This window comes from Juglans microcarpa x Juglans regia, chromosome 7S (assembly GCF_004785595.1).
Source record: "Juglans microcarpa x Juglans regia isolate MS1-56 chromosome 7S, Jm3101_v1.0, whole genome shotgun sequence".
NCBI lineage: Eukaryota > Viridiplantae > Streptophyta > Magnoliopsida > Fagales > Juglandaceae > Juglans > Juglans microcarpa x Juglans regia.
The window spans coordinates 10,616,438-10,643,533 of NC_054607.1; the positions used below are offsets into that span (position 1 = coordinate 10,616,438).

General features: G+C 35.6%; 1 protein-coding gene across 5 annotated transcripts; it reads right to left on the minus strand.

Moving 5' to 3' along the window:
• Positions 1 to 423: 423 nt before the first annotated feature.
• On the minus strand, positions 424 to 26,394 carry LOC121240313 (helicase protein MOM1-like). 5 transcript variants are annotated; one of them, XM_041137715.1, is made up of 20 exons: positions 26,259 to 26,394; positions 23,549 to 24,199; positions 22,436 to 23,072; positions 21,471 to 21,555; positions 18,585 to 18,730; positions 18,165 to 18,361; positions 17,898 to 18,028; positions 16,751 to 17,002; positions 14,219 to 14,368; positions 13,168 to 13,422; positions 12,698 to 12,838; positions 12,263 to 12,571; positions 11,441 to 11,614; positions 9,278 to 10,193; positions 8,909 to 9,114; positions 8,681 to 8,785; positions 4,024 to 6,129; positions 3,337 to 3,930; positions 2,980 to 3,205; positions 424 to 1,560 (listed from the first exon to the last, which is right to left on the minus strand). In XM_041137715.1, the coding sequence occupies exons 2-20, from the start codon at positions 24,189 to 24,191 to the stop codon at positions 812 to 814; spliced, it is 8,022 nt and encodes a 2,673-aa protein (XP_040993649.1). In that variant the 5' UTR covers positions 24,192 to 24,199; positions 26,259 to 26,394; the 3' UTR covers positions 424 to 811. The 5 variants fall into 5 exon arrangements, with proteins under 5 accessions (XP_040993649.1, XP_040993647.1, XP_040993648.1 ...); XM_041137713.1 differs by lacking the exon at positions 26,259 to 26,394 and adding an exon at positions 26,025 to 26,202; XM_041137714.1 differs by lacking the exon at positions 26,259 to 26,394 and adding an exon at positions 26,025 to 26,202 and having other exon boundaries at positions 23,549 to 24,228.
• Between the last annotated feature and the right edge of the window lie 702 nt (positions 26,395 to 27,096).

The following is a 27,096-nucleotide window of genomic DNA, read 5'->3' on the forward strand; positions in this document are numbered from 1 at the left end:
TAGTTTGGACCTATAAATATAAATACACTTTATTTTTTTTTTTATTTCAACTATTTTTTATACATTTTAAATATTTTTTAAAATAAAAAAAATACAATTCATTAATAGTTAAAATAAATAAAAACACAATCACTCAATTTTTTCTTGGGTCAAATAGTTTTTTCCTAAATTAAAACGCACTTCAATCAGGTGTAAGTGGATGTAACTTATTTTGTGAGTAGGATTTATCTTTGCATTATAATATAAATAATTCTACATACAATCATAGAACGCGCCCCTTTAAAAAAAATGAAATCTACCATTAGTTTCTTTTCATATAAATCCCATATTTATCCATTGTTTTAAAGTAATTTCACGACGCTTTTGCACTCACGACTGCAACCATCATTTCTCTTATAACATATTCATTAAGCAGCCAATCTCGCAGAATGTACCATAGAGACCCCTTCATAAAATTAGTAAGAAATCCACACCTAGAAGCTTCTCCTACTCGCCATGTCAAATGAAGGAATATCATACACATTTTCGAAACATGCATTGCATTTTTTTCAGATAAATTAATATCTCAAACATTCTCTACATATCACCTATGTACAGACCAACCATTTCAACAACGTAAGACCAAAGTATCTTACATTCTACAACACAAAATTTCGAGAATTAGTGGTTCCTCATTTCTGCCTTCTCACTAGGCCATCTCTCTCCACAAGTTCTCTTCAGGAAAAAAGTCAGTTTCTCAAATGCAAAATTCTTCAATACGTATTTGATGGCGGGGAGTTAGTGTCACAAAATATTATATACCCAGCTACTGCTAGTCATCATCTGATAAACAAACAAGGTCAGGGCCTCCACCTGTACGTACAGCATTAACCACCGTACTAGTTGTTGGAGCAGATCGATTCAGGGAGTTGGAGTACGTGCGCAAATCTGGTTGTTGGAGCAAATCTGGCAGATTTGGGCTGACAATGTCCATGAGAAGATCAAAGGGAGGTAGAGATGTAGGAAGATATGAAGACCTGGCTACAGTTTCATGCAGCTGGGGCCTATTGTGAGGACCATATAAGTATGCAGGCGCTTCTGCTATGGGTGGAGGATGGGGAAGTGAGGTCAAGGTTGTAGCAGTGTTGCTAGGTGCCTGGTGACTAGGCTGCCCACGTGAAAGAGAAGGCAGACTTGTTGCAGCCATGGCTGTAGACCTAAGCAGGTGTGGGGCTGGAGCACGTATTTCACTGCCAACCCGAAGATTTCCTGAGGGAGGAGGGAAGATGGAGATAGTAATTGGAGGAATGCTAGAAAGAGATGCAGATGGATGGTGAAAAGCCTGGACAGGTGGGTATGTAATATGCGGGCCACCCAAATGTGGGGGTGTTAAATGTGGTGGTGTTCTCTGAAGGTTGGATGCAGGTGCGCTGGTTCTCTGAAGGTTGGATGCAGGTGCACTGGTAGTCTGAAGGCTAGGTGCCGAAATGCTGGCCGAGGACGGAACAGAAATAAAAGATCCTTGCACAGTTTGCTGTATCCTTGACTGAACCAGGTGCTGCATTAAACTTGAATGCACATCTGCAAGGAAAGTGAGAAAAGCGAAAACTAGAATAAATGCAAATTCAATATGCATGAAATACATCGATATTGTCTACTTAAATAATAGATATTCACAAAGGCTGCTTCCAAAGAGGATAGAAACATTACAGGCAAATTTGAGATGCATACATATATACATAAGAAACAGCACTAGTATTAGTAAAGATAACCCCCGCCAAAATGTTTTTATGATGAGCCACGAGATATTCCATAACCTTTTTATTTGCCTTCTCAAGGAAGCAGCAACATAACGAATGTTATCTGCCCTTTCTCTCTCAACCTTTTCTTTTACATTTTTGTGCTAACTTTATTTTGTTTCTCTCTTCCAAAACACATTCCATATATACTTTGTATTATTTGAATGTAGATCGATATTACACTCATAATACCCCAGATCTACTATGTGCAGTACTAAATATATATAAAAATGTTACACTCCTAAATATGGTGATAAACTTGCTAGGTTGCGCAAACCTCAAGAGTAATTGGACCTAATCCATTTATTTTTTCAAAGAAGTAAGATTATCTATAGAACCAACCAGTGTATATCTTGTTTTTTAAACATACCACATGTAAGTATCCAAAAACGTCAGTCACTTCTGAGCAGAAAGAAGCATTGAGTTAATGTTTTACCTTATTTTCTGTCATATATACGGCCCTTAATTGTTGACTGACCCATATTGATATGACAGTTATGAAAGTTTTTTCATTATATACTGATCAAAAAAAGTTTTTTCATTATACTTGAAAATAGCCAAGGTCCCATCAATCTTGATAGGATCTTTGGTTAAATCTTCAAACTACATTTATATTGAATAAAATCTCATGGAATTTAATTCCATTTGCAGTTAGAGCAACATATGCTGCCCAATAGACAACAGAGTACACGTTTTATTTGGTTGCATGAGATAATCAGTTTATATGGATCCAGCATCTTTTATTTTTCTACACTGTTAATTAGTAGATAATTACATATACCAATAATTAACCTTGGCCAATACTGTGAACAAACAGATCAGCTTCGTACTGCTAGAACTGAATCCATCATGACACAAATCCATGTGAAACAAGTGTCACTTGGATCTAAGAGCATGCATCCATATCTAATTCTTGAAACAAAAAAAAAAAAAAAAAAAAACAGATGCATTTTCCTAGATAATTTTGTAAGTTAATACTATCCAAAGTTCAATTTCTTTGAATCATTTTAAATGCCTCTTCTTCATGCCTTCAATCCTCATAGATTTCTGTTTTCATTCTTTAAAATAGTTCACTGTGTCTGGCTTTGTTCTGGGCCAAGCACAGAGCCTAACTGAACAAAGGTACAGATCTAACAACTAATTTGAGTAGCCAACTAAGGAATGGAAATTAACTATTCAAAAGGAGTGAGCTATAAGATACCTTGCTGCATTCCTGATGGACCAGGTCCTCTGAGATCCATGCATTTAAACCTGAAAGCCTCAGCCAAAAATTTACTATTCTGAACTCCATTATGATTTGCATCCATTTCCCTCTTTTTAACAAGAAATTCAGCTTCCATATCCCGAATTTTAGTCTCATATTTTCTACGAATTTGAGCAACAACTTCCTCAATCTCCTTCTCGCAATCAGACTTGAGCTGCAACTTCTGCTCAAAAGTTGAAAAAAGAACTTTTGAGCCATTAGATAATAAAGTAAATAACAACCAAATCAAGCAGCTTACTTGTCATGCTAAAAAAAAAAACTAAATCAAGCAGCTAAGAAAATTGGAAAACTAACTGTATCTTCATGAATTTTGATAAATTGGTCGGTTTCTTTACGAATTCTTTCCAACTCAGTTTGAAGCGGGTCTGGATAGAAAAACATAGGCATGCAGGATGCCACTGGGGGTGCAGTTTGTATAGGAGGATTAATAATATCTGTTGCGATGGGCATAGTCCTTGTATCTGAAAAATGTGTCCCCAAGCCACTGACAGGTGCCTCAATGGGCAACAACAATGCATAAGAAGTTGATGGTTGCATAACAGCTTGATCTGGAAACTCGATAAGGTTTTCACCTAATTGCGTAGGAGTCTGAGTAAGTTGGTTGGATGTATGGCCTTCAAAGTTTAGCTGATGTTCAACTCCACCATCTGAAAGTAAATCAGAAGTATTGTTTCCAGAATGTGAATCTGCAGATGATAACAGCTGTATCTGCTGTACAGGCTCAATTGCAGGTGCTTCATGATTCAATTGATTAGAGGGCCCAGCATCAACCCGATGGGATCCTGAAGGTTCAACTTCTTGTGAAGTATTCTGCATCTCGTTAGCCAGTGTGTCTCCAATGGGCGTATGGGCAGATGTGGATGGTGGAGTACATTCATCTTGGACTGCCTGTGTACGTATATTGATTGGTTCATTAAGGAAAATAAAACAAGCCTCTTCTTAATCATTTCAGTGGATACCATTGAAGCAGAATAAAGATACCTGAGAGAATGGCACAGGACCACCTTGAGCCATGGTTGTCGTGGGCTGCACTGTAGGAGAATTTTCCAGAGAAAGCTCCTGAGAACGAGTCCTCTCCTTGATAGCATCACTTAATACATCCTGGTGGTCAACTGTAGGACCCTGACCTATTTTGATTAAGACCGAAAACCTATCTAAAATGGAACCTAGTTTATTTTCTGAGGCAACATAAGACGCTCCATTCTGATTGTTGGTTTTATCAACCTCTACTCCTTTATGAGGAGCAGTTTCACACACTCCCAGTTGAGTTTCTCTATCAGGCATGCTTGATTTGGCTCCATCAGGAATTTGTTCATCAGACGGAGGTGCACTGACTAAGAAAAGATTCTCAAGATCATCATTGGAACTGACAGTCTCTGACACCCTTATAGCGATCCCTTCATCTGGGACACAGGATCCTTCAGCCAGTTGTTCTCCAGACGAAGGACTTGTAGGAAACTTCTCAGTGCCCTCACTGGAACTGATAGTTACAGGCACTTCCCTTGGGACTTCGGTGTCTGGATTGCTACAGACGACTTCATCAGGATTATGCTTTTTGCCACAAGAATTAACAGAGTCAAAATTAACTGGATAATCACCTGAACTGCCAGCTCCATTGCAGTTCTCAGACCCAGTAAGTGCCACACCCACAGAAGCCATGGTATTTAAATCATCAGGATTATGCTCTTTTCTACAAGAATTAACAGAGTCAAAATTAACTGGATCATCACCTGAACTGCCAGCTCCGTTGTAGTTCTCAGACCCAGTAAGTGCCACACCCACAGAAGCCATGGTATTTAATTCATCAGGACTACGCTCTTTGCCACAAGAATCAACAGAGTCAAAATTAACTTGATCATCACCTGAACTGCCAGCTCCATTGCAGTTCTCAGACCCAGTAAGCGTCACACCCACAGAAGCCATGATATTTAATTCATCACTCACACTATCAGGCCCACACAGGTGAGCTGGAGTTTCAACAGCACTGCTACATACTACAGCTTTCTTGGGAACGGGTTCTGGACTTCCAGAGAATCCCAATCCATTACCTGGTAAAGCATTTACAGTTATATCAGAACTACGTTCTTCTGAAAGATGACCAGAAGCAATTGAAATGTTCTTGGGACTATCAAGAGCTGTAAAAGCTTTTGTAGGAACAGGTTCTGGAGTTCCAGATAATCCCAATCCATTACCGGGTAAGGCATGTACAGTTCTGTCAGAACTATGTTCTTCTGAAAGATGACCAGAAGCAATTGAAACGCTCTTGGGACTATCAAGAGCTGTAACTCGTTCACAAGTCTTCAAGCATTTCACCCCATTTCCAGGTTCATTTGAAGATATCTTATATAACAGTTCAACTTGAGCCCAGGATTTCACTTCTTCCACCCAGTGGTCCTTCCTCTCAAGCAACTTTCTCCTAGCAACCAGCTGCACTTCCTCAAGATGCTTTAGGCGTTTCTCCATCTGTTGTTGCAGTAACTCAATTCTTTTATCATATTCATTATCCAATATCTTAAGCTTGTCTATTCTCATAGAAACATTACTGTGCATAGTACGGATTATAGCATATTTCATTCTTCGCTCTTTTTCAAGCTGTGCCTTCTGTTCCTCAGTAGTTCTCTTAATCTCATCCTTTTCTTCTTGTTGCTTCTGAATCAGTTTGTTCCACTGCTTGTTACACTTCTTTTGAATTTCTTTGATACTTTTCAAAGCATCTTTTAGTGCCAGTTTCAATTCTAGCACCAATCCAGGCCGTAGAAGGACATGTTTATCAGAACATTCTAGATGCTGTAACCAGGCTTTAACCTCTGCCTTCTCCTTTTGCAGGTTAGATTTTGTTGACTGTGGAAGCCTTGTAGGTGAGTGGTCCTTTGTAACACCTTTTGTTGGTAAGTTGGAAACATTGGGATAGTCTGCAATTTGTAAATTCCCTGTACGGTATAAAAATATGTTCTTCAGACACCGCAACAATGAGTAAACATAGTCCACCTCTATTTTGTTGCAGAGAAAATTTAGATGCTGTTTTGCAAGTGCAAGAGATTCTTTATGGTCAACTTTGTGCTTTAGCAAGGAAGCTGCAGTCCAACACTGAATTTGAACAAGACACCGGTAAAGTAGGTTGTTAGAAATGCCAAAGTAGTACCGAGAGAGAGAGAGAGAAATTGCATGAACACACAAGCCCCGTACAATAGTAAAATATATAATCATTAATCACATTCAAATATTACTATACTTTAATTTGGCTGAATGAAAATTTTATTCAACTGAAAGACGCACAAAGCTGGTTAGCAGAAAACCGGAAATAAGCAGCTCAGGTGCAGATCTGGGCATGCATTACACACAAGTAAAACAAAGAAGCGCCTATACATCAATCAGAGAGAGAGACAACTGGAATGCAAAGTGTGACTAGTTTAATATAGTACTCCCTCCATCCCAACTAAAATGACTTGCCTTTCCTTTTTGGAAGCACTAAATCAGGCCTTGGTGCTGCACTGGGGCCAAGACATTTTCCAGACCCCATGCAATGGGGACAAAGATGGCTAGGAAAATCCCTTCTCAATTTTTCTTTTGGCTTTTTCAAAAATTGCATTAGATTGTTTTTTTCTTTTTTTAATTTTTTCAGTTTTTTGAGTTTTTATTTAGGTTTTGGTTTATTTTTTATTTTTTAACAGATTTTAAAAATTTTGTAATAATTTTTTTAACTTTGTAAATTAATTTTATACTTTTTTATAACTCTTTAACCAAATGATAGGTCAAGTGTAGACATGTGGCATGCCATGTTAACGGAGGGTTTCTTACTACAAAACTAAAAGCAAAGGGACCGAAAAGATCAATATGCAACTTATATATATATATAATAAAAATAAAAAATAAAAAACCAAAGATCAATATGCAAAACCCAAAGATTGTTTGTGTACTTGACCAACTTATGCAGAAAGTTGCAAGGTAGGCAAGTATGTTTGAAAAACTCAATGTGGAATTTGGACCAGAATAAATATGAAATTTGGACAAGAACAAAACATGATATTTGGACTTTGATTTTCAACCCAATGATCATCTTTATCTCTTTATCATTCATTTTGCATGCATAGAATTAAACTCAAAAATGCATAAATTTTATTTTTCAGATTCAATAAATCCAATCCCAATCCCAATTTAAATTGGGATTAAGACACATGTGCCTCGCTTTTAGGCTTACTGCTAGCCTCAAAGAAGACTGAAAGTTTCACCCTGAACAGTTTCAGATCCATAATTTAGACACAGGACATTAGTTTCAGGCAACCCAAACACATGAATCAAAGGAAATTGTTCCGGCAGGTCAAGTACATAGGGGGACTGCAGGGCTGTTGCAGATGTTGCAAGAGATATTGCAGGTTAAATCAGTCAAAATATACAAGCATAAAAGAATTGGCAAAAGGGCACCTAGGGATGATATAGAAAATCAACAGTGGGAAACATTTAAACACTCGAACACTATATTATACAATTTATTATGTCCAACAAAAAGGCTAGGCATGATCCATTTCAATTATTCATTTTGAGTGTTGTTGGTCAACCCAATGATTTGATTGAGTCTAGGGCTGCAAATGGTCCGGTCCGTTCCGGTCCGGCGATGGACCGAATATTTTCGGTCCATCATTTTTCCAGACTGGACCGGACCGAACACCCAAAAGGACCAGACCGGACCGATTGCTATCGATCTAGTCGGTCCGGCCTAATTTTTTTTATTTTTTTAAATAATTAATAAAAAAAATTATTTAAAATACTAAATTAAATTAAGTGACTTATTAATGTAGATTATGTAACAAACTCAATAAAAAAATATTTTATATGGTCAATGATAATAAATTATATGAAAATTATATTATTAATTTATATAATTACTATATAATTAACTAATTGATATTATATATTAGTTAATTCATAGAATATTAACAAGTGTTAATAGCATATTTAAAATTTTATATTGTTAATAGTGATAGGTTAGATGAATATATATATAAAATATTGTTAATTTATAGAATATTAACAAGTATTAATAATATATTTAAAATTTTATATTGTTAATTGTACAATTATTATATATAAAATATATATAATTTTTTTTTTCATTCGGTCCGGTCCGAACCGAAACGATCGGTCCGTTCGGTCCGACCGGACCGTTTATCACCCCTAATTGAGTCCATTCCTCAAAACAACACGCATTAACATAAACACCTACACAAAAAAAAAAAAAAAGAAAAAGAAAAAAGCAATATTGTTGTTTCTTTTAAGGCTACCAAAGGAAAAAGCATGTATGAAACACGAGATGTATAAAACAAATGATCTTTCAACCAAAGTAAATAAAATAGGATGAACAAAAATAAGAATCCATGAATAACAATGATTTCATAGTTGGTACAAAAAAAAAAAAAAAATGTACACATCTAACATTATTTTATTTTTCTGGATCAATACGTCTAATGTTCTAATATTCATTGATAAAAGGACCAATATTTATATTTCATTCAGAATATGACAGATGCTTTTTTTCCTCAGCGAATTTCAAAGATACTTTCACAAATAGACGATGGGGTTGGAAGGAGAGAGAGAATATTTTTCACTTCCCAAAAAGAGAATCGGAAAAAGAGATTCTAACCAGAGATATCTGAAAAGCTTGCAACATAGTCGCTTGTTCTCGGTTGACAGAATGATTATTCATAACATATTCGAGAAACTTTTCAACCATGTCCTTGACATCCCCCTGCATAAGAAAAAATGCATCAACGTCATTAGAGAACAAATGGGAAATAAAACCATTATCAAGGAAATGAAACAATGGCAGCTCAATTCACACAAATCATTATTAGAAGAATGAGTTTCATACAGAGAATTGTAGAATTTGGCAAAGTTTTTCTATCTGTGGCTTCAGAAGAAGATGGAGACTACTCTGTGCATTACCCAGCTTTCTTCGCTTGTCAAATTCAATCTTAATACCTCCCAAGAATTCTGAGATAAAATTAGGCAACCGAGGTGCAGTAGGAGCATGGTGTGCATGAAGGTTATCATTCGACTGACTCGCAGTATCCAAACCTGCAGAAGTAACAGATGCCATAAACATCTAAAATTTTAGGATTAAGGAGATGTACAATCCTTCCCAAACAATAATAGACCTTCAATGCACCAACAAAAGCCTATCAAGCAGAATAGAAAATGGAAAGACAAATTGCGATTGTCAGTCACATCACCCACTTACCTTCCTTGTCCCCAGCAATTACTCTTTTCTCTAATCCAGATTTCAGAGAAGGCGGATCAATGTTATTATTGAGCACCTTCTGCTTCTTTACAACATCACTCTCAACTTCTGGTCTCTTTGATAACTCAGGTTGAATCCTTTTACGACTCCTCTGAGTTGAAACAGAATGATATTTCCACCGAGGCTGCTTTCCCTCCAACAACTTTGTCCAAAATATTTGGGGTAGCGATTCATCCAACAGTGGAACTGTAAGCTCACCAGGCAATGGAGAACTCGTGCTATAGGTTCCTCCAACTTGTTGGGCTTTCAAAATTATAGATGAGCTACTTGTGGCAGTTTCTTCACCATTCTCAAGAAGTATGGACAAAAACTCCTGCACTACATCTTTCAAAAGTGATTGTTCAGACGAAATACTTGCCGCAGAGGCTGGGGTATTGGCACCATGAAACTTATCCAAACTATCAAATAAATGGGATAACCCCAACATCAGCAGCATATGACAAGTACTCCGGCTTATGTTCTGTAAGCTATCAATGAACTTATTTTGCTTCGCAAGGATTAGAACATTTTCCTCCACAGTAAAGGATGAATACAGCCGGAATACTTTTATCTGCTCAAACTGTGAATCGAGTGATATCCTCTGCAGAGCTTTTAAATTATTGATGGGGGACCAGTCACTATCAAAAATGATCACAGAATCAACCGATAACAGTTTGATGCTGGAAAAACAAGCACGGGATTCCAATAAAAACACAAATCTCCCAGACTCCTTGTCGTTGAACCTGTTCAAAGCAGCTCCCTTCTTAGAAGGAAGAACACCCATTTCAAGGCGTTCATATGAATCTAGACCAAATCTTTGCCGTAGGAAGTCATCCAATATATCTCCAAGAGAATTCCTTCCAGAACCACTAATTGACTGTCAATAAAAACTTGTTGTGATAAGACACTATGATAGCAAACATAAAATGCGCATTGTCCAGCATGAGTGCAAACACACACACCCGGAGACAAATATTTCTATGTAACTTTCTATAGTCACGAGGCATTTGAAGATTTAATTTCACTTTGTAATTATGCAGACTTGAACTCAATGCACAGTATATATTCAGTGCTGTAGTCTAACATAATGGAATTTATAGAACATGCTACTGCTATTGACTACAATGACTGATATAAAAACATAAGAAATAACCTTTTTGTCGCTTCAGTTTGTTAGTGGTTTTGATTTGATACTTCTGTTATCATGTTTTCCAAAATAAAGCTTTTTAAAGTTTTTTAAACCTTTAAAACATAATCCAATTCGGACAGGATTCCAATTGATGTTCCAAAAAATATCAAGTTGTACCCTTTTTTATCAGTAAAGTGGTCCCCTTTTATGACATGATGTACTCGTTAATTGACATTGCACTAATTGGATGATGACAATGCACATGACATGTAAGCCATTCCTTACATCAACAAGGCCTATTGAAATTGAGGGCAAGTCACACAGTATATTAAAATTGAGGTTTGTGTCACATTGATTGCCTTATCAGCCTCACATTAATGCCACATCAACTAGTGAATAGCCCATGATAATTGCCCTGCCCTAGCATAATATAATACATGTGAGAAAATCTGCAAATGACTGAAATTTACCGACTCCTAAACCTAAAGAATCATACATTTGAAGAAGAAATATTCTATTTTCAAGCCAATGTGGAGGGCACACTGACATGTCAAGTTGAGAAAATTTAAAATTCAGAATTTTAAACTTCTCTTGCAAGTCAACTCCTGCCATGCTAGTGGCGTAGAGGTTGTGTCCTCCATATCGGCTTGCAAGTGAAAAGGCTGTTAAAAAAATCTACCAACTTCCTAATGCACATACAAACTTTAAGAGATCTCATTTAAATGAGAAATTGATTGCTTATCAATTACTATATTTCAAGGTTTTACTAGATAATAAACCATCCAAAAAAAATGTTTTGCTAGATAATATCAACAATTGCCATAAAAGAAAATGAAAATATAATGACATACAACAATAGTGAAGAAAGCATCAATGAAAGAGTACTGCAAAAGTTCATGCAAAAAAGAAATGATAGGAAGGAATTAAAAAACGAAAAAAAAGGAAAAAAAAAATGAATGAATAAAGGATATGCGTTGGTTAAACAACCCATGTACCTGAAAAAGAATAAGTACTCTTAAACCTCGATTTCTCATCTCCATAAGCATCATGTCAAGAAGTTGTAGCTTTCCACTTGCTTTTATTCCAACATCCAAAAACGCAACTTCTTGAAGGCCTTTAGTGAGCAAGATTTGTAGGGATGGATCCACAATATAAGGATGATCACAGCACTGACAACGAATACAATCCAACCACCATTCAAGAAAATAACAAAAACATACATGAAAAGAGTTAAGACATTGCAAAGATTTATTACTGACTAGGCTAACTGAAATACAGACATCCTTTCTTTTTTTTACAAGTATAATGCATTCACATCAAAACTCAGATGTAAAAAAAGTAAATGATGGTAACTTCAAACTCAGATCGACAAGAAATAAGGTAATGTCGAAACAAATAATTAGGTCATCATTGCCCAACCTTCTGGAGTTTCAAATTATATGCAACTTACTAAGAAAATTTAAAAAGTCAAATTACTAATTATGAATGATGGAAATCAAATTATAAACCTTTTTAATTCTCTAGATTACATCTTTTTGCTAAGTCTTAAAAGTCAAATTACTAATTATGAACGATGGAAATCAAATTAATAAATTCTCTAGATTACATAATTCATGGATCATATCTACAGATCTATAACCATTCCCATCCAAAATTGACTTGTAATTGCATAACAAAAAGTGATACAATTTGTTCATATGATCTTCAAACTGCGCAAAGTCAAACAACAAGAATAAGGGGGACTACAAAGTTAAATGAAATAGCATCTAGATCTCGTGTATCCATGTGATTAATGCAGTATGTTAAATCAAGCTAACCTTCCGGGAAGAGATGAGAATATCACGGATAGCCTCAGAGCCATTCTTTGAAAATGAGCGAAGTGCCATGGAGTTCGAGAGTAGGGCAGCACAATACAGCTCAATCTGCACATTGGATAACTGTGCAGGTACCCAATACTCCAAAAACCTAGAATAGTCTAACTTGGATTTATTATATGCAATATAACTTGACAACCTCTCCTTCAATTTACTGATATTGTCATTGGAACAGGTTATTAATGCACTGTTATTCAAATCACTCTGGGAATCAAGCAAAGACAGCAATTTAAGGTAGTCCTCCTTGGTATCCTGCAAAATCCAGCAGCATTGCATAAACAAGCCCATCAGAAAAATAATAACCACATACATGGGCATATAGATATATAGATATGTATGCATATAAATATCCACAAAAATAAAATCCATGAAACAAACCTTTAGTTGACCATTGACAACAAAAAGTCTCCTATCAGCATACAGCACCTTGATGTGTTCCATATGTAAAGAAATTACAGAGTGTTGACACTCATCGACAATTACTGCTTCCCAGCGTATGCATTCCAACACATCAATATCCTGCCAAACAACACAAACAACATAAACAAGACAGCTCATGGCAAGTGAAATTTGAAAAACTTGCAAGTAGAAGAGGCCCTTCTTCCTGATAGAAGCCCGGAAAACCTATACCACTGACATTCTAGAAAGCAATTGCTACTCATACAACCTTGGACGTGCAGTTGTTAGAAGGGTAGAGATACCACACATTATGATAACAGAAAAGAAAAACAAAATCTTTGAGTTGATCTAAACCAATAGAATAACCCATCCTTAAGACAACTTGCAACACATTAAGTCCAATAGAATTTTTCAACGTGAAATGGAACATGCTGGCTGCAAAGATATACCATCATTATAACTTCTGGTGTGGTTATGAGTACATGAAACAATGGGCAACCGCCCTGGTCATAAAACTCCAGTGCCCTAATACTTTCACGCATATCTTTGTTTCCACCATAAACCACAACATCAAGAGGTGGTGCCAAACGCAAGAATTCCTGATCCCAAGAATATAGTGCCGCAGAAGTTGAGACGATGAGAAATGGTCGACAAACATCAGGCTGCAAAGATAAGATAAATGCAGTCACCTTTATAATCCGTTCCTGCAAAAAAAAAAACAAAGCATGATCAGCTCCACTGAAAATGAAATTTTAGCGCATCTAAATAATATAACAATGAAATATGCTTTTTTTTATATAAGTAATATAACAATGAAATATGTTATGGGACCAAACTTCTCATTGATATCATAACTTAGGATATCAATTTTAGAATAAAAAAGCAAACATGTAGCGAGGAAGAGAAAGAGATATGGAGACAGATTTTCAAGCACTTGCACAGTAAAAAAATTCTAACGCACAAAATCTTCAGGGCCTTCAAAAGTTAAAGAAAAAATACAGGTACCAAACGACCCTTCAACATTTCTCAATAACGAAAAAGAATATGTTTATCATATATCAAAGGAAGGATATCTGACGCTACCTAATAGTGCATTGGATGTCCTTTAATGAAATACCAATTCAAGCATGTCACTACTAGAGATCTGACCCATGAAACAATAGGGGAAATAAAAGAAAAAGTATACATCACAGTTACTCTATTTCAATACAACCTTTATCTCTGGATAAATTAGACATCAATCAAACATATTAAAGCCTTTTTATACATTAAATTATTGTTTGCTTATCTTTATCAGATGTTTCATCATATTGGGTTCTTATTGGATCAAATTACCCCATATATTCAAATCAGATCAGAAAATCCATCATCATCAGTTCATCAGATCACATAACTCTTAAGAACTCTATATTATATGACCAAAATATCATCTGTTGAGAAAATTCTTAATTACAACTATTAATGAAGCTCCTAAATCACAGAATCATATATTAACCTCACCTGATCATCAATAACAACTGCATTCCGGCCTTTGTCCCAAAACTCACGCAGCTTGTTAACGTATGACAGATGATTATTATCAAACCCAGGTGAACCTCCAGTCGTCAGCTGCGATAACTTATCTAAAGAACTTTTTTTTCTCTGTGGTCTCTGCAGGAAGTTGATTGTTACCAAAAGGGAAAGTTAAGGAGATGAAAAGTAAAATAAACCAACGATAAATAAATGTCACACAACATAAACAGTAACAGAACATGAACACATTGACATGACAAATTCAATGGAGCAGTGAAATAGGTCAAAAGTATTATTATATAATTTCCATAATTACTGGACATGGACCTTAGTTTCAGGTTACGCCTTAATATATTAGTAAGTGAATCAAGTTTAATATATTGAGCCTTTAAACCCTAGGGGTTGGCTCAAGTGGTAAAGGCCTTGGGCCTGGGGGTATGCTGGGGCCCAGGTCTAAGATTCAAATCCCTTTGGGTGCAAACAATGTCTTGGGGCAATCGGACTAGGGGATTTTCCCCTTCAATTACCCAAGGTGCTGGGAAACTCCTTGCCGAGGGCTTGTGCACCCTCGGGATTAGTTGGGATGCTTTTCTCAGACACCTGGCGCAAACCAAAATAAAATAAAATCAATTGAGCCTTTATGTGCAGGCTAAAGCATGGTCTAGTTGGCCAAAACCCGGAGTCTTTAGCCACAAATCAACAAAACAAGATTCTTTCCTATTATCAGAAACAAAACAAAACAAAAAAAAAAAATTCCAAACTTTTTATACGGTAAGGCCAACCAAAACAAAAGGATTGTTTCTCAACTAAAGTCTCGTCTCGTCTCGTCTCGTCTCAACATTCAAACACCACTCAAACACAAACACTTTTCAATTTTCAACTTTTCAACTTTTTCATCTTATCATTACCTAATCATTACAATTTTTTCTAACTTCCAAACAAAACACAAAAAACAATTTAACTTTTTCAAATCTCAAAACAAAAATAATATTAAAAGATTATATTCTAACAATATTTTTATTCAACTTTTCCTTTCTCATTTCCCAAAACCCCATAAAACATATTAACTCAAACCATTTCACTACCATTCACAAACATCTCACTACTATTCACAGATTTCTCATCTCATTTGTGTAACCAAACAAGGCCCAAGTCAACTATGAACTTGTACATGCTAAACTCGGGGACACAATGAAGATTACCACCACCCTAAAAATTGCAAGAATTGTTTGTCAACTTATTCCAGGATTGCAGTTGTCAACTCATTCTTGTTACTAATGAGAACCTGGATAATAGGTTGAGATCAGAAAGCCTCAGGTTCTCAACAAGATAGACATTGAAGGCATATGATCGTGCCAGTTGGGAATTCCTTATATACTTAATGAGGAGAGGTTTTGGGGGGGAAATGGTGATCTTCCTCTTCCTCTTGATCCAGTTGTCAACTCATTCTTGTTACTAATGAGAACCTGGATAATAGGTTGAGATCAGAAAGCCTCATGTTCTCTACAAGATAGATATTGAAGGCCTATGATCGTGCCAGTTGGGAATTCCTTATATACTTAATGAGGAGATGCGGTTTTGGGGAGAAATGGTGATCTTCCTCTTCCTCTTAATCAAAACAACAAGTATTTCCACAAAGCCACGACCCAAACAAAGAGCTACTTTTTTTAAGTGCACAGAATTCCCAACTAATCTTCCAAGAGAAATTCTTCTGGAAATAGGATTCCAATGACCAATCCCTCCTGTTATTCCCATATATTTCAATGAACAATATCAATATTTGCAACAACTTGGAAAGTTCTAGAAATGTAGATTTAGTAACTCACCCACTCATAATATATCATGCCAGAAAAGAGCACAGCTCGAATGACTAATTTCACTTAAAAATCTTGAAAACATCCTAAAACCCTCACACAAGCCCACAAGGCCACGACAGGATTAAGTACTTTCAAGAATAAAAGTATTTGCAGCGGAATAAGGCCTTGTTTGGCAACAAAGAGATAAAATTTCTCATGTCATCTCAAAACTTCTCCTAATTTCCTTCTCAAACTCACTCAAACACAACATGTTTCAATTTCAAATCTTCAACATTTTCATCTGATCATTACCTATCATTATCCAAACACAAAAAACAATATAACTATTCCAAACTTCCAAACAAAACACAAAAATCAATACAATTTTTCAAATTTCAAAACAAAAATTATATTAAAAAATTATATTTAAACCATTTTATAACTTTATAATATTTTTATTCAACCTTTTTTATGTTATTTCCCAAAACCAAATAAAACATCTGAACAGTTAACTCAAACTATTTCACTACTATTTACAAAATTCTCATCTCATCTCATTACCCAAACGTGCCCTAAGTCTCATCTATCAACCAACACAAGTAGTCATCTATTCATATAAATACAGAAGAAATTCCACAAAGAAAGTATGAACGAAAGGGGTAAAATGAATAATATGAAATCTAGTTTCTGGGGGCACCTTATCTACATTACAAGTTAACTTTACCTTCCCTCGACGAGTTTCATAATCTTGAATTAGGCTCTGACCTTCAGGTGAATGTAAAAATAAAGCACTCTCCAACTCCCATGTTGCATGTTCATAATTTAGACCACGCCATTTCACAAGCCATTCGCAATGGCCGTGTAGACTATCACCATCATGACCCTCATGACATTCATTAAACTGTCTGGAAGACATTAAAAATCTTTTTTGTAGCAAGCGGTGTGGGAGACTCCACTCATGCTTCCACCTCGTGATCTGAAGAACAAAATTCTCATCGTAAAGGGAAACACATATCACATTAAGGAATCAATTATCGTAACAATTTCCATTTTTGGATGGAACGGTGAGTAAGAAAAATCAGACAAAATCCAGGAGATCCACAGGGCATTGCACAAAAAAAAAGGTAGCATACAAGGATCTCTATCAATATAGATGAATGGAAAGAGTTTTGTATGGGCCTACAGTGTGCAAGCACTACGCATACTTATTGAAAAAAAAATGAAACCCACACGAAAAACTCACTTTTTCATGATGGGTCCCACTTTTTTTCAAAAGGCCTACATGGAGCTTGCACAACCTAGGCATATAGTATTACATGAGATGAATAAGATTGGGTTTGGATAGACAGTTCAGATGAAATGAGATGTTTTGAGTGGTAGTTGAATAAAATATTGTTAGAATATATTTTTTAGTATTTATTTTAGGAATTGAAAATTCAATTTATTATATTTTTGTATGAAAATTTGGAAAAGTTGTAATGATGAGATAAGATGAGATAAGAAGGTTTGTGTATACAAACTGAGCCTAAATGTCCAAAACATTTTTTTGATCGGTAAACAAATTTTTATTGATCAAAAGAGTACACAAGAGCCCAAGTATACAGGATTATATGTAAGAGCAACGCCTAAGCATGCTAGTTTAAGAATGAAAGAGCAACGCCTAAGCATGCTAGTTTAAGAATGAATGCCCAAAACATAAAGAATCTAAGGAAAACATAGGTTAAAAAAGTAGATACGTTGAACAAAGAAAATAGGCTCAATAAATAGAACAGAATTAAATCAAATGCAGAAGCATCTCACTACCATAAAAAGCACATGTCACTTTGCAACTACACAACATCATCTATTTAATTATCGAAATGATAAAGAACCTGTTTTGTTTGGGTGAATTTCTCAATAAGCCATGGGGCTTCAAGAAGTAGCTGTCTTTCTGACACCCAACAATTATGAACATGAGCAAGACCTTTGTATTTAACAAAAAACTGCTTCTGCTTTTGCAAACCTACAATAAAGTTTTTTTTTTTTTTTATCGGTCAAACCTACAATAAAGTACCATAAGGCCAATGCATATTAACAAAAATCAACATTTTGTAATATTAATAACAAGAAAGATGAGAAACACATAATGATGCACATACCATTAACATCTGGCACCTCTACTTCTCTTTCATCCCAAATAGATTCTATTCCTTCTGACACAGAATGCACGCCAGATTCAATCTTCTTTCTAACACATGAAATACAGTGCCAAACTCCTAGGGAAAGGAGAATGTTAAAAGGAGGATTTAGACAAGAAGGATGGTATCCTCTTCTGCACCCTTTTCCATCGCAGCACCTGAAAATGAACAAAAGCCATGAGAGAACAATATTTCACAAAATCAATGAAACTCAAGGAAAAAAGTATGTATGTTGCATTACAATCTGCGCGTGCACACAACTATGTGGCAATAAATATCTATCCATTAAATGAGACGAGGCATTTGGTATGGAAATCAAAATAATGCTAACACAGCAACCAATAACCCTCATACATAAACCAATAAAAAATGATCACCCACAAGAGCTTCCCACCAAGCTTGCAGACGACGCATGTATTTTGGTCACTTTCTGATTGAAGATCTACAGAAGACTCCTTTTGCTGCAAACAATTGATGCACTTTCCAGAATAACCAACCATAACAGCAGCTTCAGGATTCCCTCTATCCTAATGCAACAAATTTAGAGAAATGATATTCATAAAAAGATCAATGTCTCATCTAAGAAGATATGAAAACAAGCATACACAGTTTTCAAGTAAACTGGCATGGCACAGCCCACCGGTGAATTTAACAAGAATAAATAGTTCAGCAAGTTCTGAAAACATACGCCAATGAAGTAAAGGTAGGACTCAAATTCAGAAAATAACATTTTATAGACAAAACCTATAAGCAAAAAATATCAGTAGTATAGGTTTTGTTGTAGTTCTAGGCTTTATTTCTTGTCCAATACATATTGCTACAATGATAAATGTATGCTTTTTCACCATTATACATTTTGCTTCGTAGACCATGGAGCATGTACTCTTATAAAGCTTTATTTCTAAATTGGGAAGAGACGTATCATTATTTTTCACAAGAACACCCATCAACGATACCTTCTCACAAATGCAACGGGAAAAATAATAGAATTAATTTTTGTTTGGAGAGAGGGCAGGGATACCCAAAGATTTGGCAATAAATATTCCATTTGAATCTTCTTAGAATATCATCATGAACAAATATGTATGCTTTCACTCATAAAAAATGATCGTTGGATATCCCCTACCATTGCATATTGGTACTTAATGGGGTATAGAATATATATCTATAATTTGTAATAAAAAAAAAAAAAGACTATATTGATGAATAATATCACTCCTGCTATCTATGCATAAAGAAGATCATTTATATTCATGCACTCTAGGAGTGCAACCCAACCGAAAAGTCAGGTCATGGCCCAACTTGAGATTAATCCTCCCCCAAACTGACCGAGGCAGTAAAAGAACAGATGGCTCTTCTCAGCTAGTTTGACCAACATAATCAGACGACAATTTGAACGATTAATTAACACAGAAATTGGAGCACAAACCACGAAGACACAAGTAGCAAAAAGCGGCAACAGAAAGGCCTATGCAGAAGAATGCTATAAGACCTACCATCTTGATGATTAGTAAATGCAGAAGGCACAGAAACAATTCCATCCTTGGTTTTGATCATGATATATCCAAAACAGGCAGACAAGTAGGTACAATATTTCAGAAAAAAGCTTTAAGAGAATAGGAATCAGACCCAAAAAGTATACAAATTTAGGCTCTGAAATTTTGGGCATGGATCCACAATAAAGAAGGTGATAAAAGATCTAAATGACTCGAATGAAGAGAGAGAGAGAGTGTGTGTGTATGTGTGTGTGTGTTTGTGTGCAAGGTGGTTCTCTGTGCATTTAGCCTCCTCCATGTGGGCTCTGGTTGTCAATAGCATGAATTCAAAACACTGACCCACTGCTATCAAAATCAATCAACCAAGTCAAGAGGTGTAACACTCCAATGGAAGGCCTGAACCACATGACCTATACTCCAAAAGGACTAGTCAATAATATAATTGGAACCTCATTAAAACCTTATAAAGAGCAAGAACTTCTCCTTCCCAAACAATATGGAATCTCATACACCACATACCCTTATCCATATCATATAGGGTATCACAATCTATCCTCTTAAATTCCTAACGTCCTCGTCGAGCTTGTCTGTTATAGGTGGCACAGCTCAAGTCCCACATTTCTGGTTGGAATAGGCTCTGATACCATTTATAACAGCCCAGTGGAAGGCCCAAACCACATGGCCTATACTCCAAAAGGACTAGTCAACGATACAATTGGAGCCCCATTGAAACCTTATAAAAAGCAAGAACTTCTCCTTCCCAAGCAATGTGGGATCTCATACACCACATACCCTTATCCATATCATATGGGATATCACAAGAGGAGTGTGGGTTTTAAGATGAGGTGGGATTGATGCAAGAGATGAAAGGGTCTGGGGGTCTGCAGTGCAACAGAGACTCAAAGATGATGGGATTGAATTGTGTAGGGTTTCAGTGAAAATGGGATTATCATGTGTGTTGGGTTCTCAATTCATTTAAACCGAGAACTGTTCAACCTTCTAATCAGGTTGCTTAATTTTCAACTCGAACCAACCCAATAAAGCGGCCGACTTTATAAGGTCAGGTCTGACGGGCGGATTGGGCCTACGGTTTTCCTGAAAAGCCCAAGTGCACTCGTACAAATGCCCAGTTCACTTTGATTTCATAACTAACCATGCTAGCAAACAAACTTTTATAATGAAAAGATCTTTCAGCCTCATCATTTTGCACCTCTGCTATTACAATCTGCAGTCAAATTTGTGTAATGGAAATTACAGGGGTCACAATCTACAGACTAAAATCAAGATAACAACAAATCTGACTGCTAGGACTTTTTTTTTTTTTTTTTTATCAGTAACTGCTAGGACTCTTATAAAAACTACAGTACTATTTCTAAGGGCTTCAAAACAACTAGATAAAACAAATATCCACCATATCAGATCTGCTATTCAACTTCTTCCACAAAATGATGGAAGTGCCTCTCCCAAAAATAAAATGACATATAAAGGTCTCCATGAATAGAGAGGCGCAGAAATACCATACCAAAGCATAGACTGGAAAAGGAAATTTTTCATATCTGATTAAGTTACATTTTAATCTACCAAGACAGCATGAGAAACTTTTAATAGAATTCACAAAAAAATACATTACTAGAATTACAAAATTATTTTTATTCTCCCAATAAGGGAACCAAGAGAATGTGAGAAAATAGAGGAAGTGGAAGCATGTGCAGAGAACAAGAAGTAAAGAAAAAGTAAACACCATCCCTTTTTTTAAGTAAATATAACCGACCTTATTGATAGAGATGTCAGATAACTCCCAGTTTAACTTCGTGTTGCAAGAACAGTACTGCTCCTTTGTTGAATCATCATCAACTCTGAAAATATATAAGACAGAAAAGCAAAAACAAACAGGAAAATAAATCTTTAGACCATACACAGGATTTTTTTTTATATAAGTAGCATAGAGGAAGATAAACATTAAATAGCGATCCCAAGCATACAATCTAAGCAAGTTGTTTGCCATGTTGGAATGGCCCAAGTCGGAATGTCAATATTGTAGACACAGGAAATTATAAGCCAGAAGGTTAGGAAGTTTATATATCAGCAAACAACATACAGTTTCTAATTTTTACTTTTACCTACTACAAAGTTATTTAGTGCCTCTCATTTCAATTCTTTAATCACTTTTGCTTAAGAGTTACATGGTGATTTGTCAAATGCATTAATTAACTGAAAAATTACAAGAATATGAGAATATTCACAAAATTATAATAAAAGGGATTGGAATGTATATGGTCGAAAGGTTGAGAAAAACCTATGTGGCAGGATTTACCAGGTATAATTTGACGAAAGCCTACACTTTGATACCATATACATCTTCTGATTTACAATTCTAAACAGGTGCATAAGACAAGGCTATGAGAGGGATTCACACATCAAGAAATCGTATACATGTTATAATTACATGTACCTAATATAAAAAAGCATTCACCCTCTCGAGTACAATTTCATAATATAAAAAAGCATTCACCCTCTCGAGTACAATTTCATAATATTGTGCTTAACAAGTTTCATGCGTGTTAGTCAACGTAGCAACAAAGCTAATGCTGAATCCAGACCTCTTAGATGTAGAAATAGCAAAAGCATGTATACAATGAAGACATAGTGATTGGCATCATATACTATTTATAGCATAGCAAACTACCACCTATAGAAAAAGTGGATACAGTTACAGCATTCTAAGTAAATAACCACCTTTGTCTCTTACAACAACTGCCACACGTCTCATCAAGATTGTTTCTTTCACGCCCAGGTGGCGATGAAGGGACAGAATCAGCAATTGGGGTGCAGATATCTTTACTTGCAATTATTGCAGAAGCATCAGAATCCATATCCACTGCCTTTCTTTTTCTATTTAAAGTTATTAATTCCTGGTACTTTTCCAAATTACTGTCAAGTGTCTTCTCATTAAATGCGGTCAACTTCGTTGTTTGCAGTTTCTCCTCTACAGAGCCATCCACCAGTAAATTTTCACGATCATTAATCATCTCTCTGACCAAGGCATCATAGGATGACTGCTGAGAATCACCACTCTTAAAAACATCCATGCCATCTCCATCTAAAGACACACTAGCTAAGTCCACAGAAATATGCCTCTGACTTGGGTGGGACGATTCTACTGCCCTGTTATCTTCTAATGTTTCGTTTAAGAATTTATGCACATTAGAATCTGATCTCACCAATGCTGTGTCACAAGATCTCCCAACAGATTCTTCTCTCAGTTCCTGCTCTCTCTTTTCACTGCACTCATCAACTCCATCAACTTCACCCCCACGATTACCGCTACCTCCCTGGGAGGACTTATCCAGCCTATTCCACTCCTCGTGATTTGCTACAAGACAATCAGAAAGTGTAAGAATAATCAAGATAACTGATTAAACTTTCCCCTCAAAACAATCTATTTGCAAACAACTGGTCTACCATTAGAGAACTAGTATTTGAGAAGTGTTAGGTCTACACACAAAGAAGTTTACATGTTGATGTGGCTTAATGTAATACTTAGATAAAATATACAATAAAAAAAAGCTTTACAATCTGATAGATCATATTAAACCGCGCCAACATGTAAAATTCTTTGTGTAAGATTGTGTGTAGACCAATCATTTCTCCTAGTATTTATAATCACTGCATAAACTAATTGTCCATTCTTACCACAAAAGTTGCAAAGCATTATAGCTTCAAGCTGTTGCTTCCATCCCACTAACGGCTGGAATTTGTGGGACATTTTCTCCCACAAAAGAGTATGACTTTACAACACCAAGTAACAAAAAAGAAAATTAAAGAAGGGGAAAAAGAAATCTCAGTTACCTGCTGCTGTAACTTTCTTTGATTGTTTTTTAAACAATGCCCTATAAGCACGAGCATCCATTCTCCTATTTTTTGCAGGTTCAGATTTCAAATCCTTTTTTTCACTTTTTCCAATCTCTTTAGTTTCCAGCGTCAACAGTTTCACACGCTTTTCCTTTTTCTGCTTAATATCTGTTAACCTCAAGCTTTTATCAGAGTTTTTTGATCCAGAAGAACTTGACAAGGAGATCTTCTTACTCCTCTCAGCCCCTCTCAAAGGACTTGTCATCCCCTTATTCTCAATTCTCTCAGATTTCCTCTTGATTGAAGGAGGACTTGCCATCCCCTTATTCTCAATTCTCTCAGATCTCCTCTTGATTGAAGGAGGACTTGGCGTCCCCTTATTTTCAATTCTCTCAGATTTCCTCTTAATTGAAGGAGTAGTTGGCATCTGCTTATCAAGACGCTCAGATTTTCGAGTACTTTGAGGGCTTGGAATCATCTTGCTCTTCAATGATGCTTCTCTAGTAGACCTTCTCAAACCAGATGTATCTAATGTTGTGGAGCCCGAGGTACTCGATTCTTTGCCAACGCTATGCCTCCCTTTGGAACTGTTACTGTCATTATCCTTAATTTTGCAACTAGATCGAGCATCATTTGCCATCCCTTCGGCTGTAAATGGCAAACGGGAGAATTAATGGCTACAAATCCATGATCAACATATCCAATCAGTATTTCACATTAGTTCACAATTCTGAATAAAAAGAATGCCACAGAATGAATGAGAATCTCCCTCCAACAAGAATAAATTTCAAGCACACATTCCTATGGATGCTCAAACAGCCTTCTACATGTCACCATAGAATCAATTACAACATTCTACTAGATTTTGAGATTTGTTTAAAGTTCTAAGGAATACAAGATGTATATGCATCATCTAACAGCGAATTCAGCACCACTGAATATGCCCTCAATGTTTCTTCACAAGTCTGGTCCCATGATGCCTCTCCACAATGTTGCTTCTCAGGGACCATGGGAAAATGTGCAAAGGAAGAACTAATCAGCTACACATATATATTGAGCATGCTTTTTTGACTCAAGTGCAAAAGTAGGTGTAAAAATATTCTTCTCGTGAGAAGAAACATATAGCAACTTCCAGCTTTACGTGAGATTAAAAAATGGAAGCAGGTGACTTCTTCTAAGCATAGGAATACTTAATGCTACTAAGCATGTGAGAAGACCCCTTCTTTAGACAATTATTCCATTATTAAGCCATAGTCATACCCCAAAGGAAGAACTAGTGTTTAGATCGTCTACCAAAGTTACTCAAGCCATGAAGGGAATTTTGAAGAAACAATTTTCAACATTAGGACGATGACACAGGACACCTTCAATTACAAGCGTGGGGAAAATGAATGTACAAAAAAATGAAATTACGATGCCGAGGATAAAAATGATAGTTTTTTTGTAAGTGAAGGTCAAAAGAAGCAACTCACACTAAATGACCACGGAAAAAAAAAAAGGCAAAAACAAGTGAATGTTTTACTCAGTGGTACTATTAGAAACGTCCTGCTTCTATGGCATTAAGTTGGAGAGAGAGTTCACAGACTCCTATTTTTTTAAGGAAGTGACAGGAAAAAATATTCATTTTGAGAACCCCATAATTGACTGTCCTTCTCTTTCTTGGAAGAATACCAGGATTCTTAATCAATTCTTCAGTCTTTCTTTCATTCCCCATAAGAACCAAATGGAACCTAAAACTTTTGCCAAAGATACCAAACATAAACATGTTCCAGCCTTTTCAAACACTCTTTCCAAACCAAATTGGACCAAAAGGCTTTCTAACACATAATGAGAGCAACATTGATTATTCACCAGCTATAAAAATAAAGATCCAAGTTACTGCCTCTAACACCTGAGGTGATATTATCTATGCTAACCATCTATTATACATTTGTCTACATTTCTTTTTTCTCCAGAAATGAAACTTGTCATCGTCCAGCATAAGCAATCTCTCGACATACCCATAACACTTATCGTGTCACTGCAACATCATTATGTTCAGAGGACCAGCTAACTGTAGTGGTAAAACCTTATACTGCTGGATCACCTTAATGGAATTTCTAGAGGTACAACTCCAAGTTTAAATTATACAGAATTAACTTCAACGTATAGACACGATCACAACCAAACCAACTGATACGTAAAAGAGTACAAAAGGCCAAAACCAAGCATGCGTCTTTCACATTCAATAAAAGGCTCAAATAAGATCTCAATCAGACAATGTCACAGCTCTGAAACCAGGAAACCCTAATTTATTTCCCACAAACAACAACAGGCAAGCAAATCAACATGAATTATTTACCCACATTTTTAATTACACAATCATGAAGAATCCTGACCAAAGCCCTAACTACCAAGTAAGAACAAATTTCAGTTTGATACAGTTCCATTACAGTGCACAGGCAAACTTAAGAAATGCGAGAAACAAACTAACCCGCATAAAAACTTCGGCGTTGAACTAATTTCCAAGGGGCAAAAAAGTTGAGAAGCTTTCTTAGATGCTGCTTAGTTGAGTATCTTCATGCAAAAGCGACGAAATTTCCCGAGAGAACAACGAGAAATGACAAAAAAAAAAAAAAAAAAACGAATGAAAAAGTTGATGCGTTATGTGGCGAGTGAATGGTATATAATATATATGGAAAATGCTACAGAGCCCGAAGAACCTTACCTATCAAATTGACCGACGGAAGTTTCAAGCCACCTGGGTATTTTAAAAAAAAATTAAAACCAAAAGTTAGCCCTGTTTTCTCAGCAAAGAAACAGAGCGCTAATAGTAGATCTGAGATTCAGACCTCAAAAAGAAGCGAGATTTCCTCCGATTCACGGGAGTTTAAAAAGAGAGAACTTACCAAAATTTAGGAGCCGTTTGAATAGTTAGAAAAGATAGTTTTTGATGGATTGGATAAAATATTATTAGAATATTATTTTTTAATATTATTATTATTTTAAAATTTAAAAAAATTAATTATTTAATATATTTTATGTAAAAATTTAAAAAAAATTATAATAATAAAATAAAATGAGATTAGTTGAGATTGTTTCTTAATATTATTATAACATATTTTTAATATTATTTTTATTTTAAAATTTAAAAAATTGAATTATTTAATTTTTTTTATAAAAATTTTAAAAAATTATAATAATTAGATGAAATGAGATAATATTAGTTAAGAAGAGTTATGAAAATAAATAAATCTTAATTCCGAAATTAAGATCATTTGTTTCATGGCTATTTTGTATTAAAGGACGAAATTACCCTTGATTACTTTGTCGTATATGTTTTCATTTGACGCCGAGGCTCTTAACAATCTTTAAAATCTCAATCGACTTTCCCGCCATTCGAGACACGAATCGCTTTTTTTATTCCTTTCTAGGCCGATACGTGTCCATAATCATTATTACATCAAAGAAAAATGATGCATTAACTTAATTATTAAAAAAATATTTTTAAATGAGTTTGTAAATTTATTCTTAAATTTTTAAAATAATTTAAAAAATATTTAAGA

What these genes read in the sequence shown, in the direction of transcription:
- LOC121240313 (XM_041137715.1), bottom strand. Translation starts at nt 24,191, where the DNA reads ATGGCAAATGATGCTCGATCTAGTTGCAAAATTAAGGATAATGACAGT. An exon ending in TTGTCAATGGTCAACTAAAG is followed by an intron (nt 12,572 to 12,697) that starts GTTTGTTTCATG and finishes TGGATTTTGCAG; the next exon opens with GATACCAAGGAGGACTACCT. An exon ending in AATTGCTGGGGACAAGGAAG is followed by an intron (nt 9,115 to 9,277) that starts GTAAGTGGGTGA and finishes TTACTTCTGCAG; the next exon opens with GTTTGGATACTGCGAGTCAG.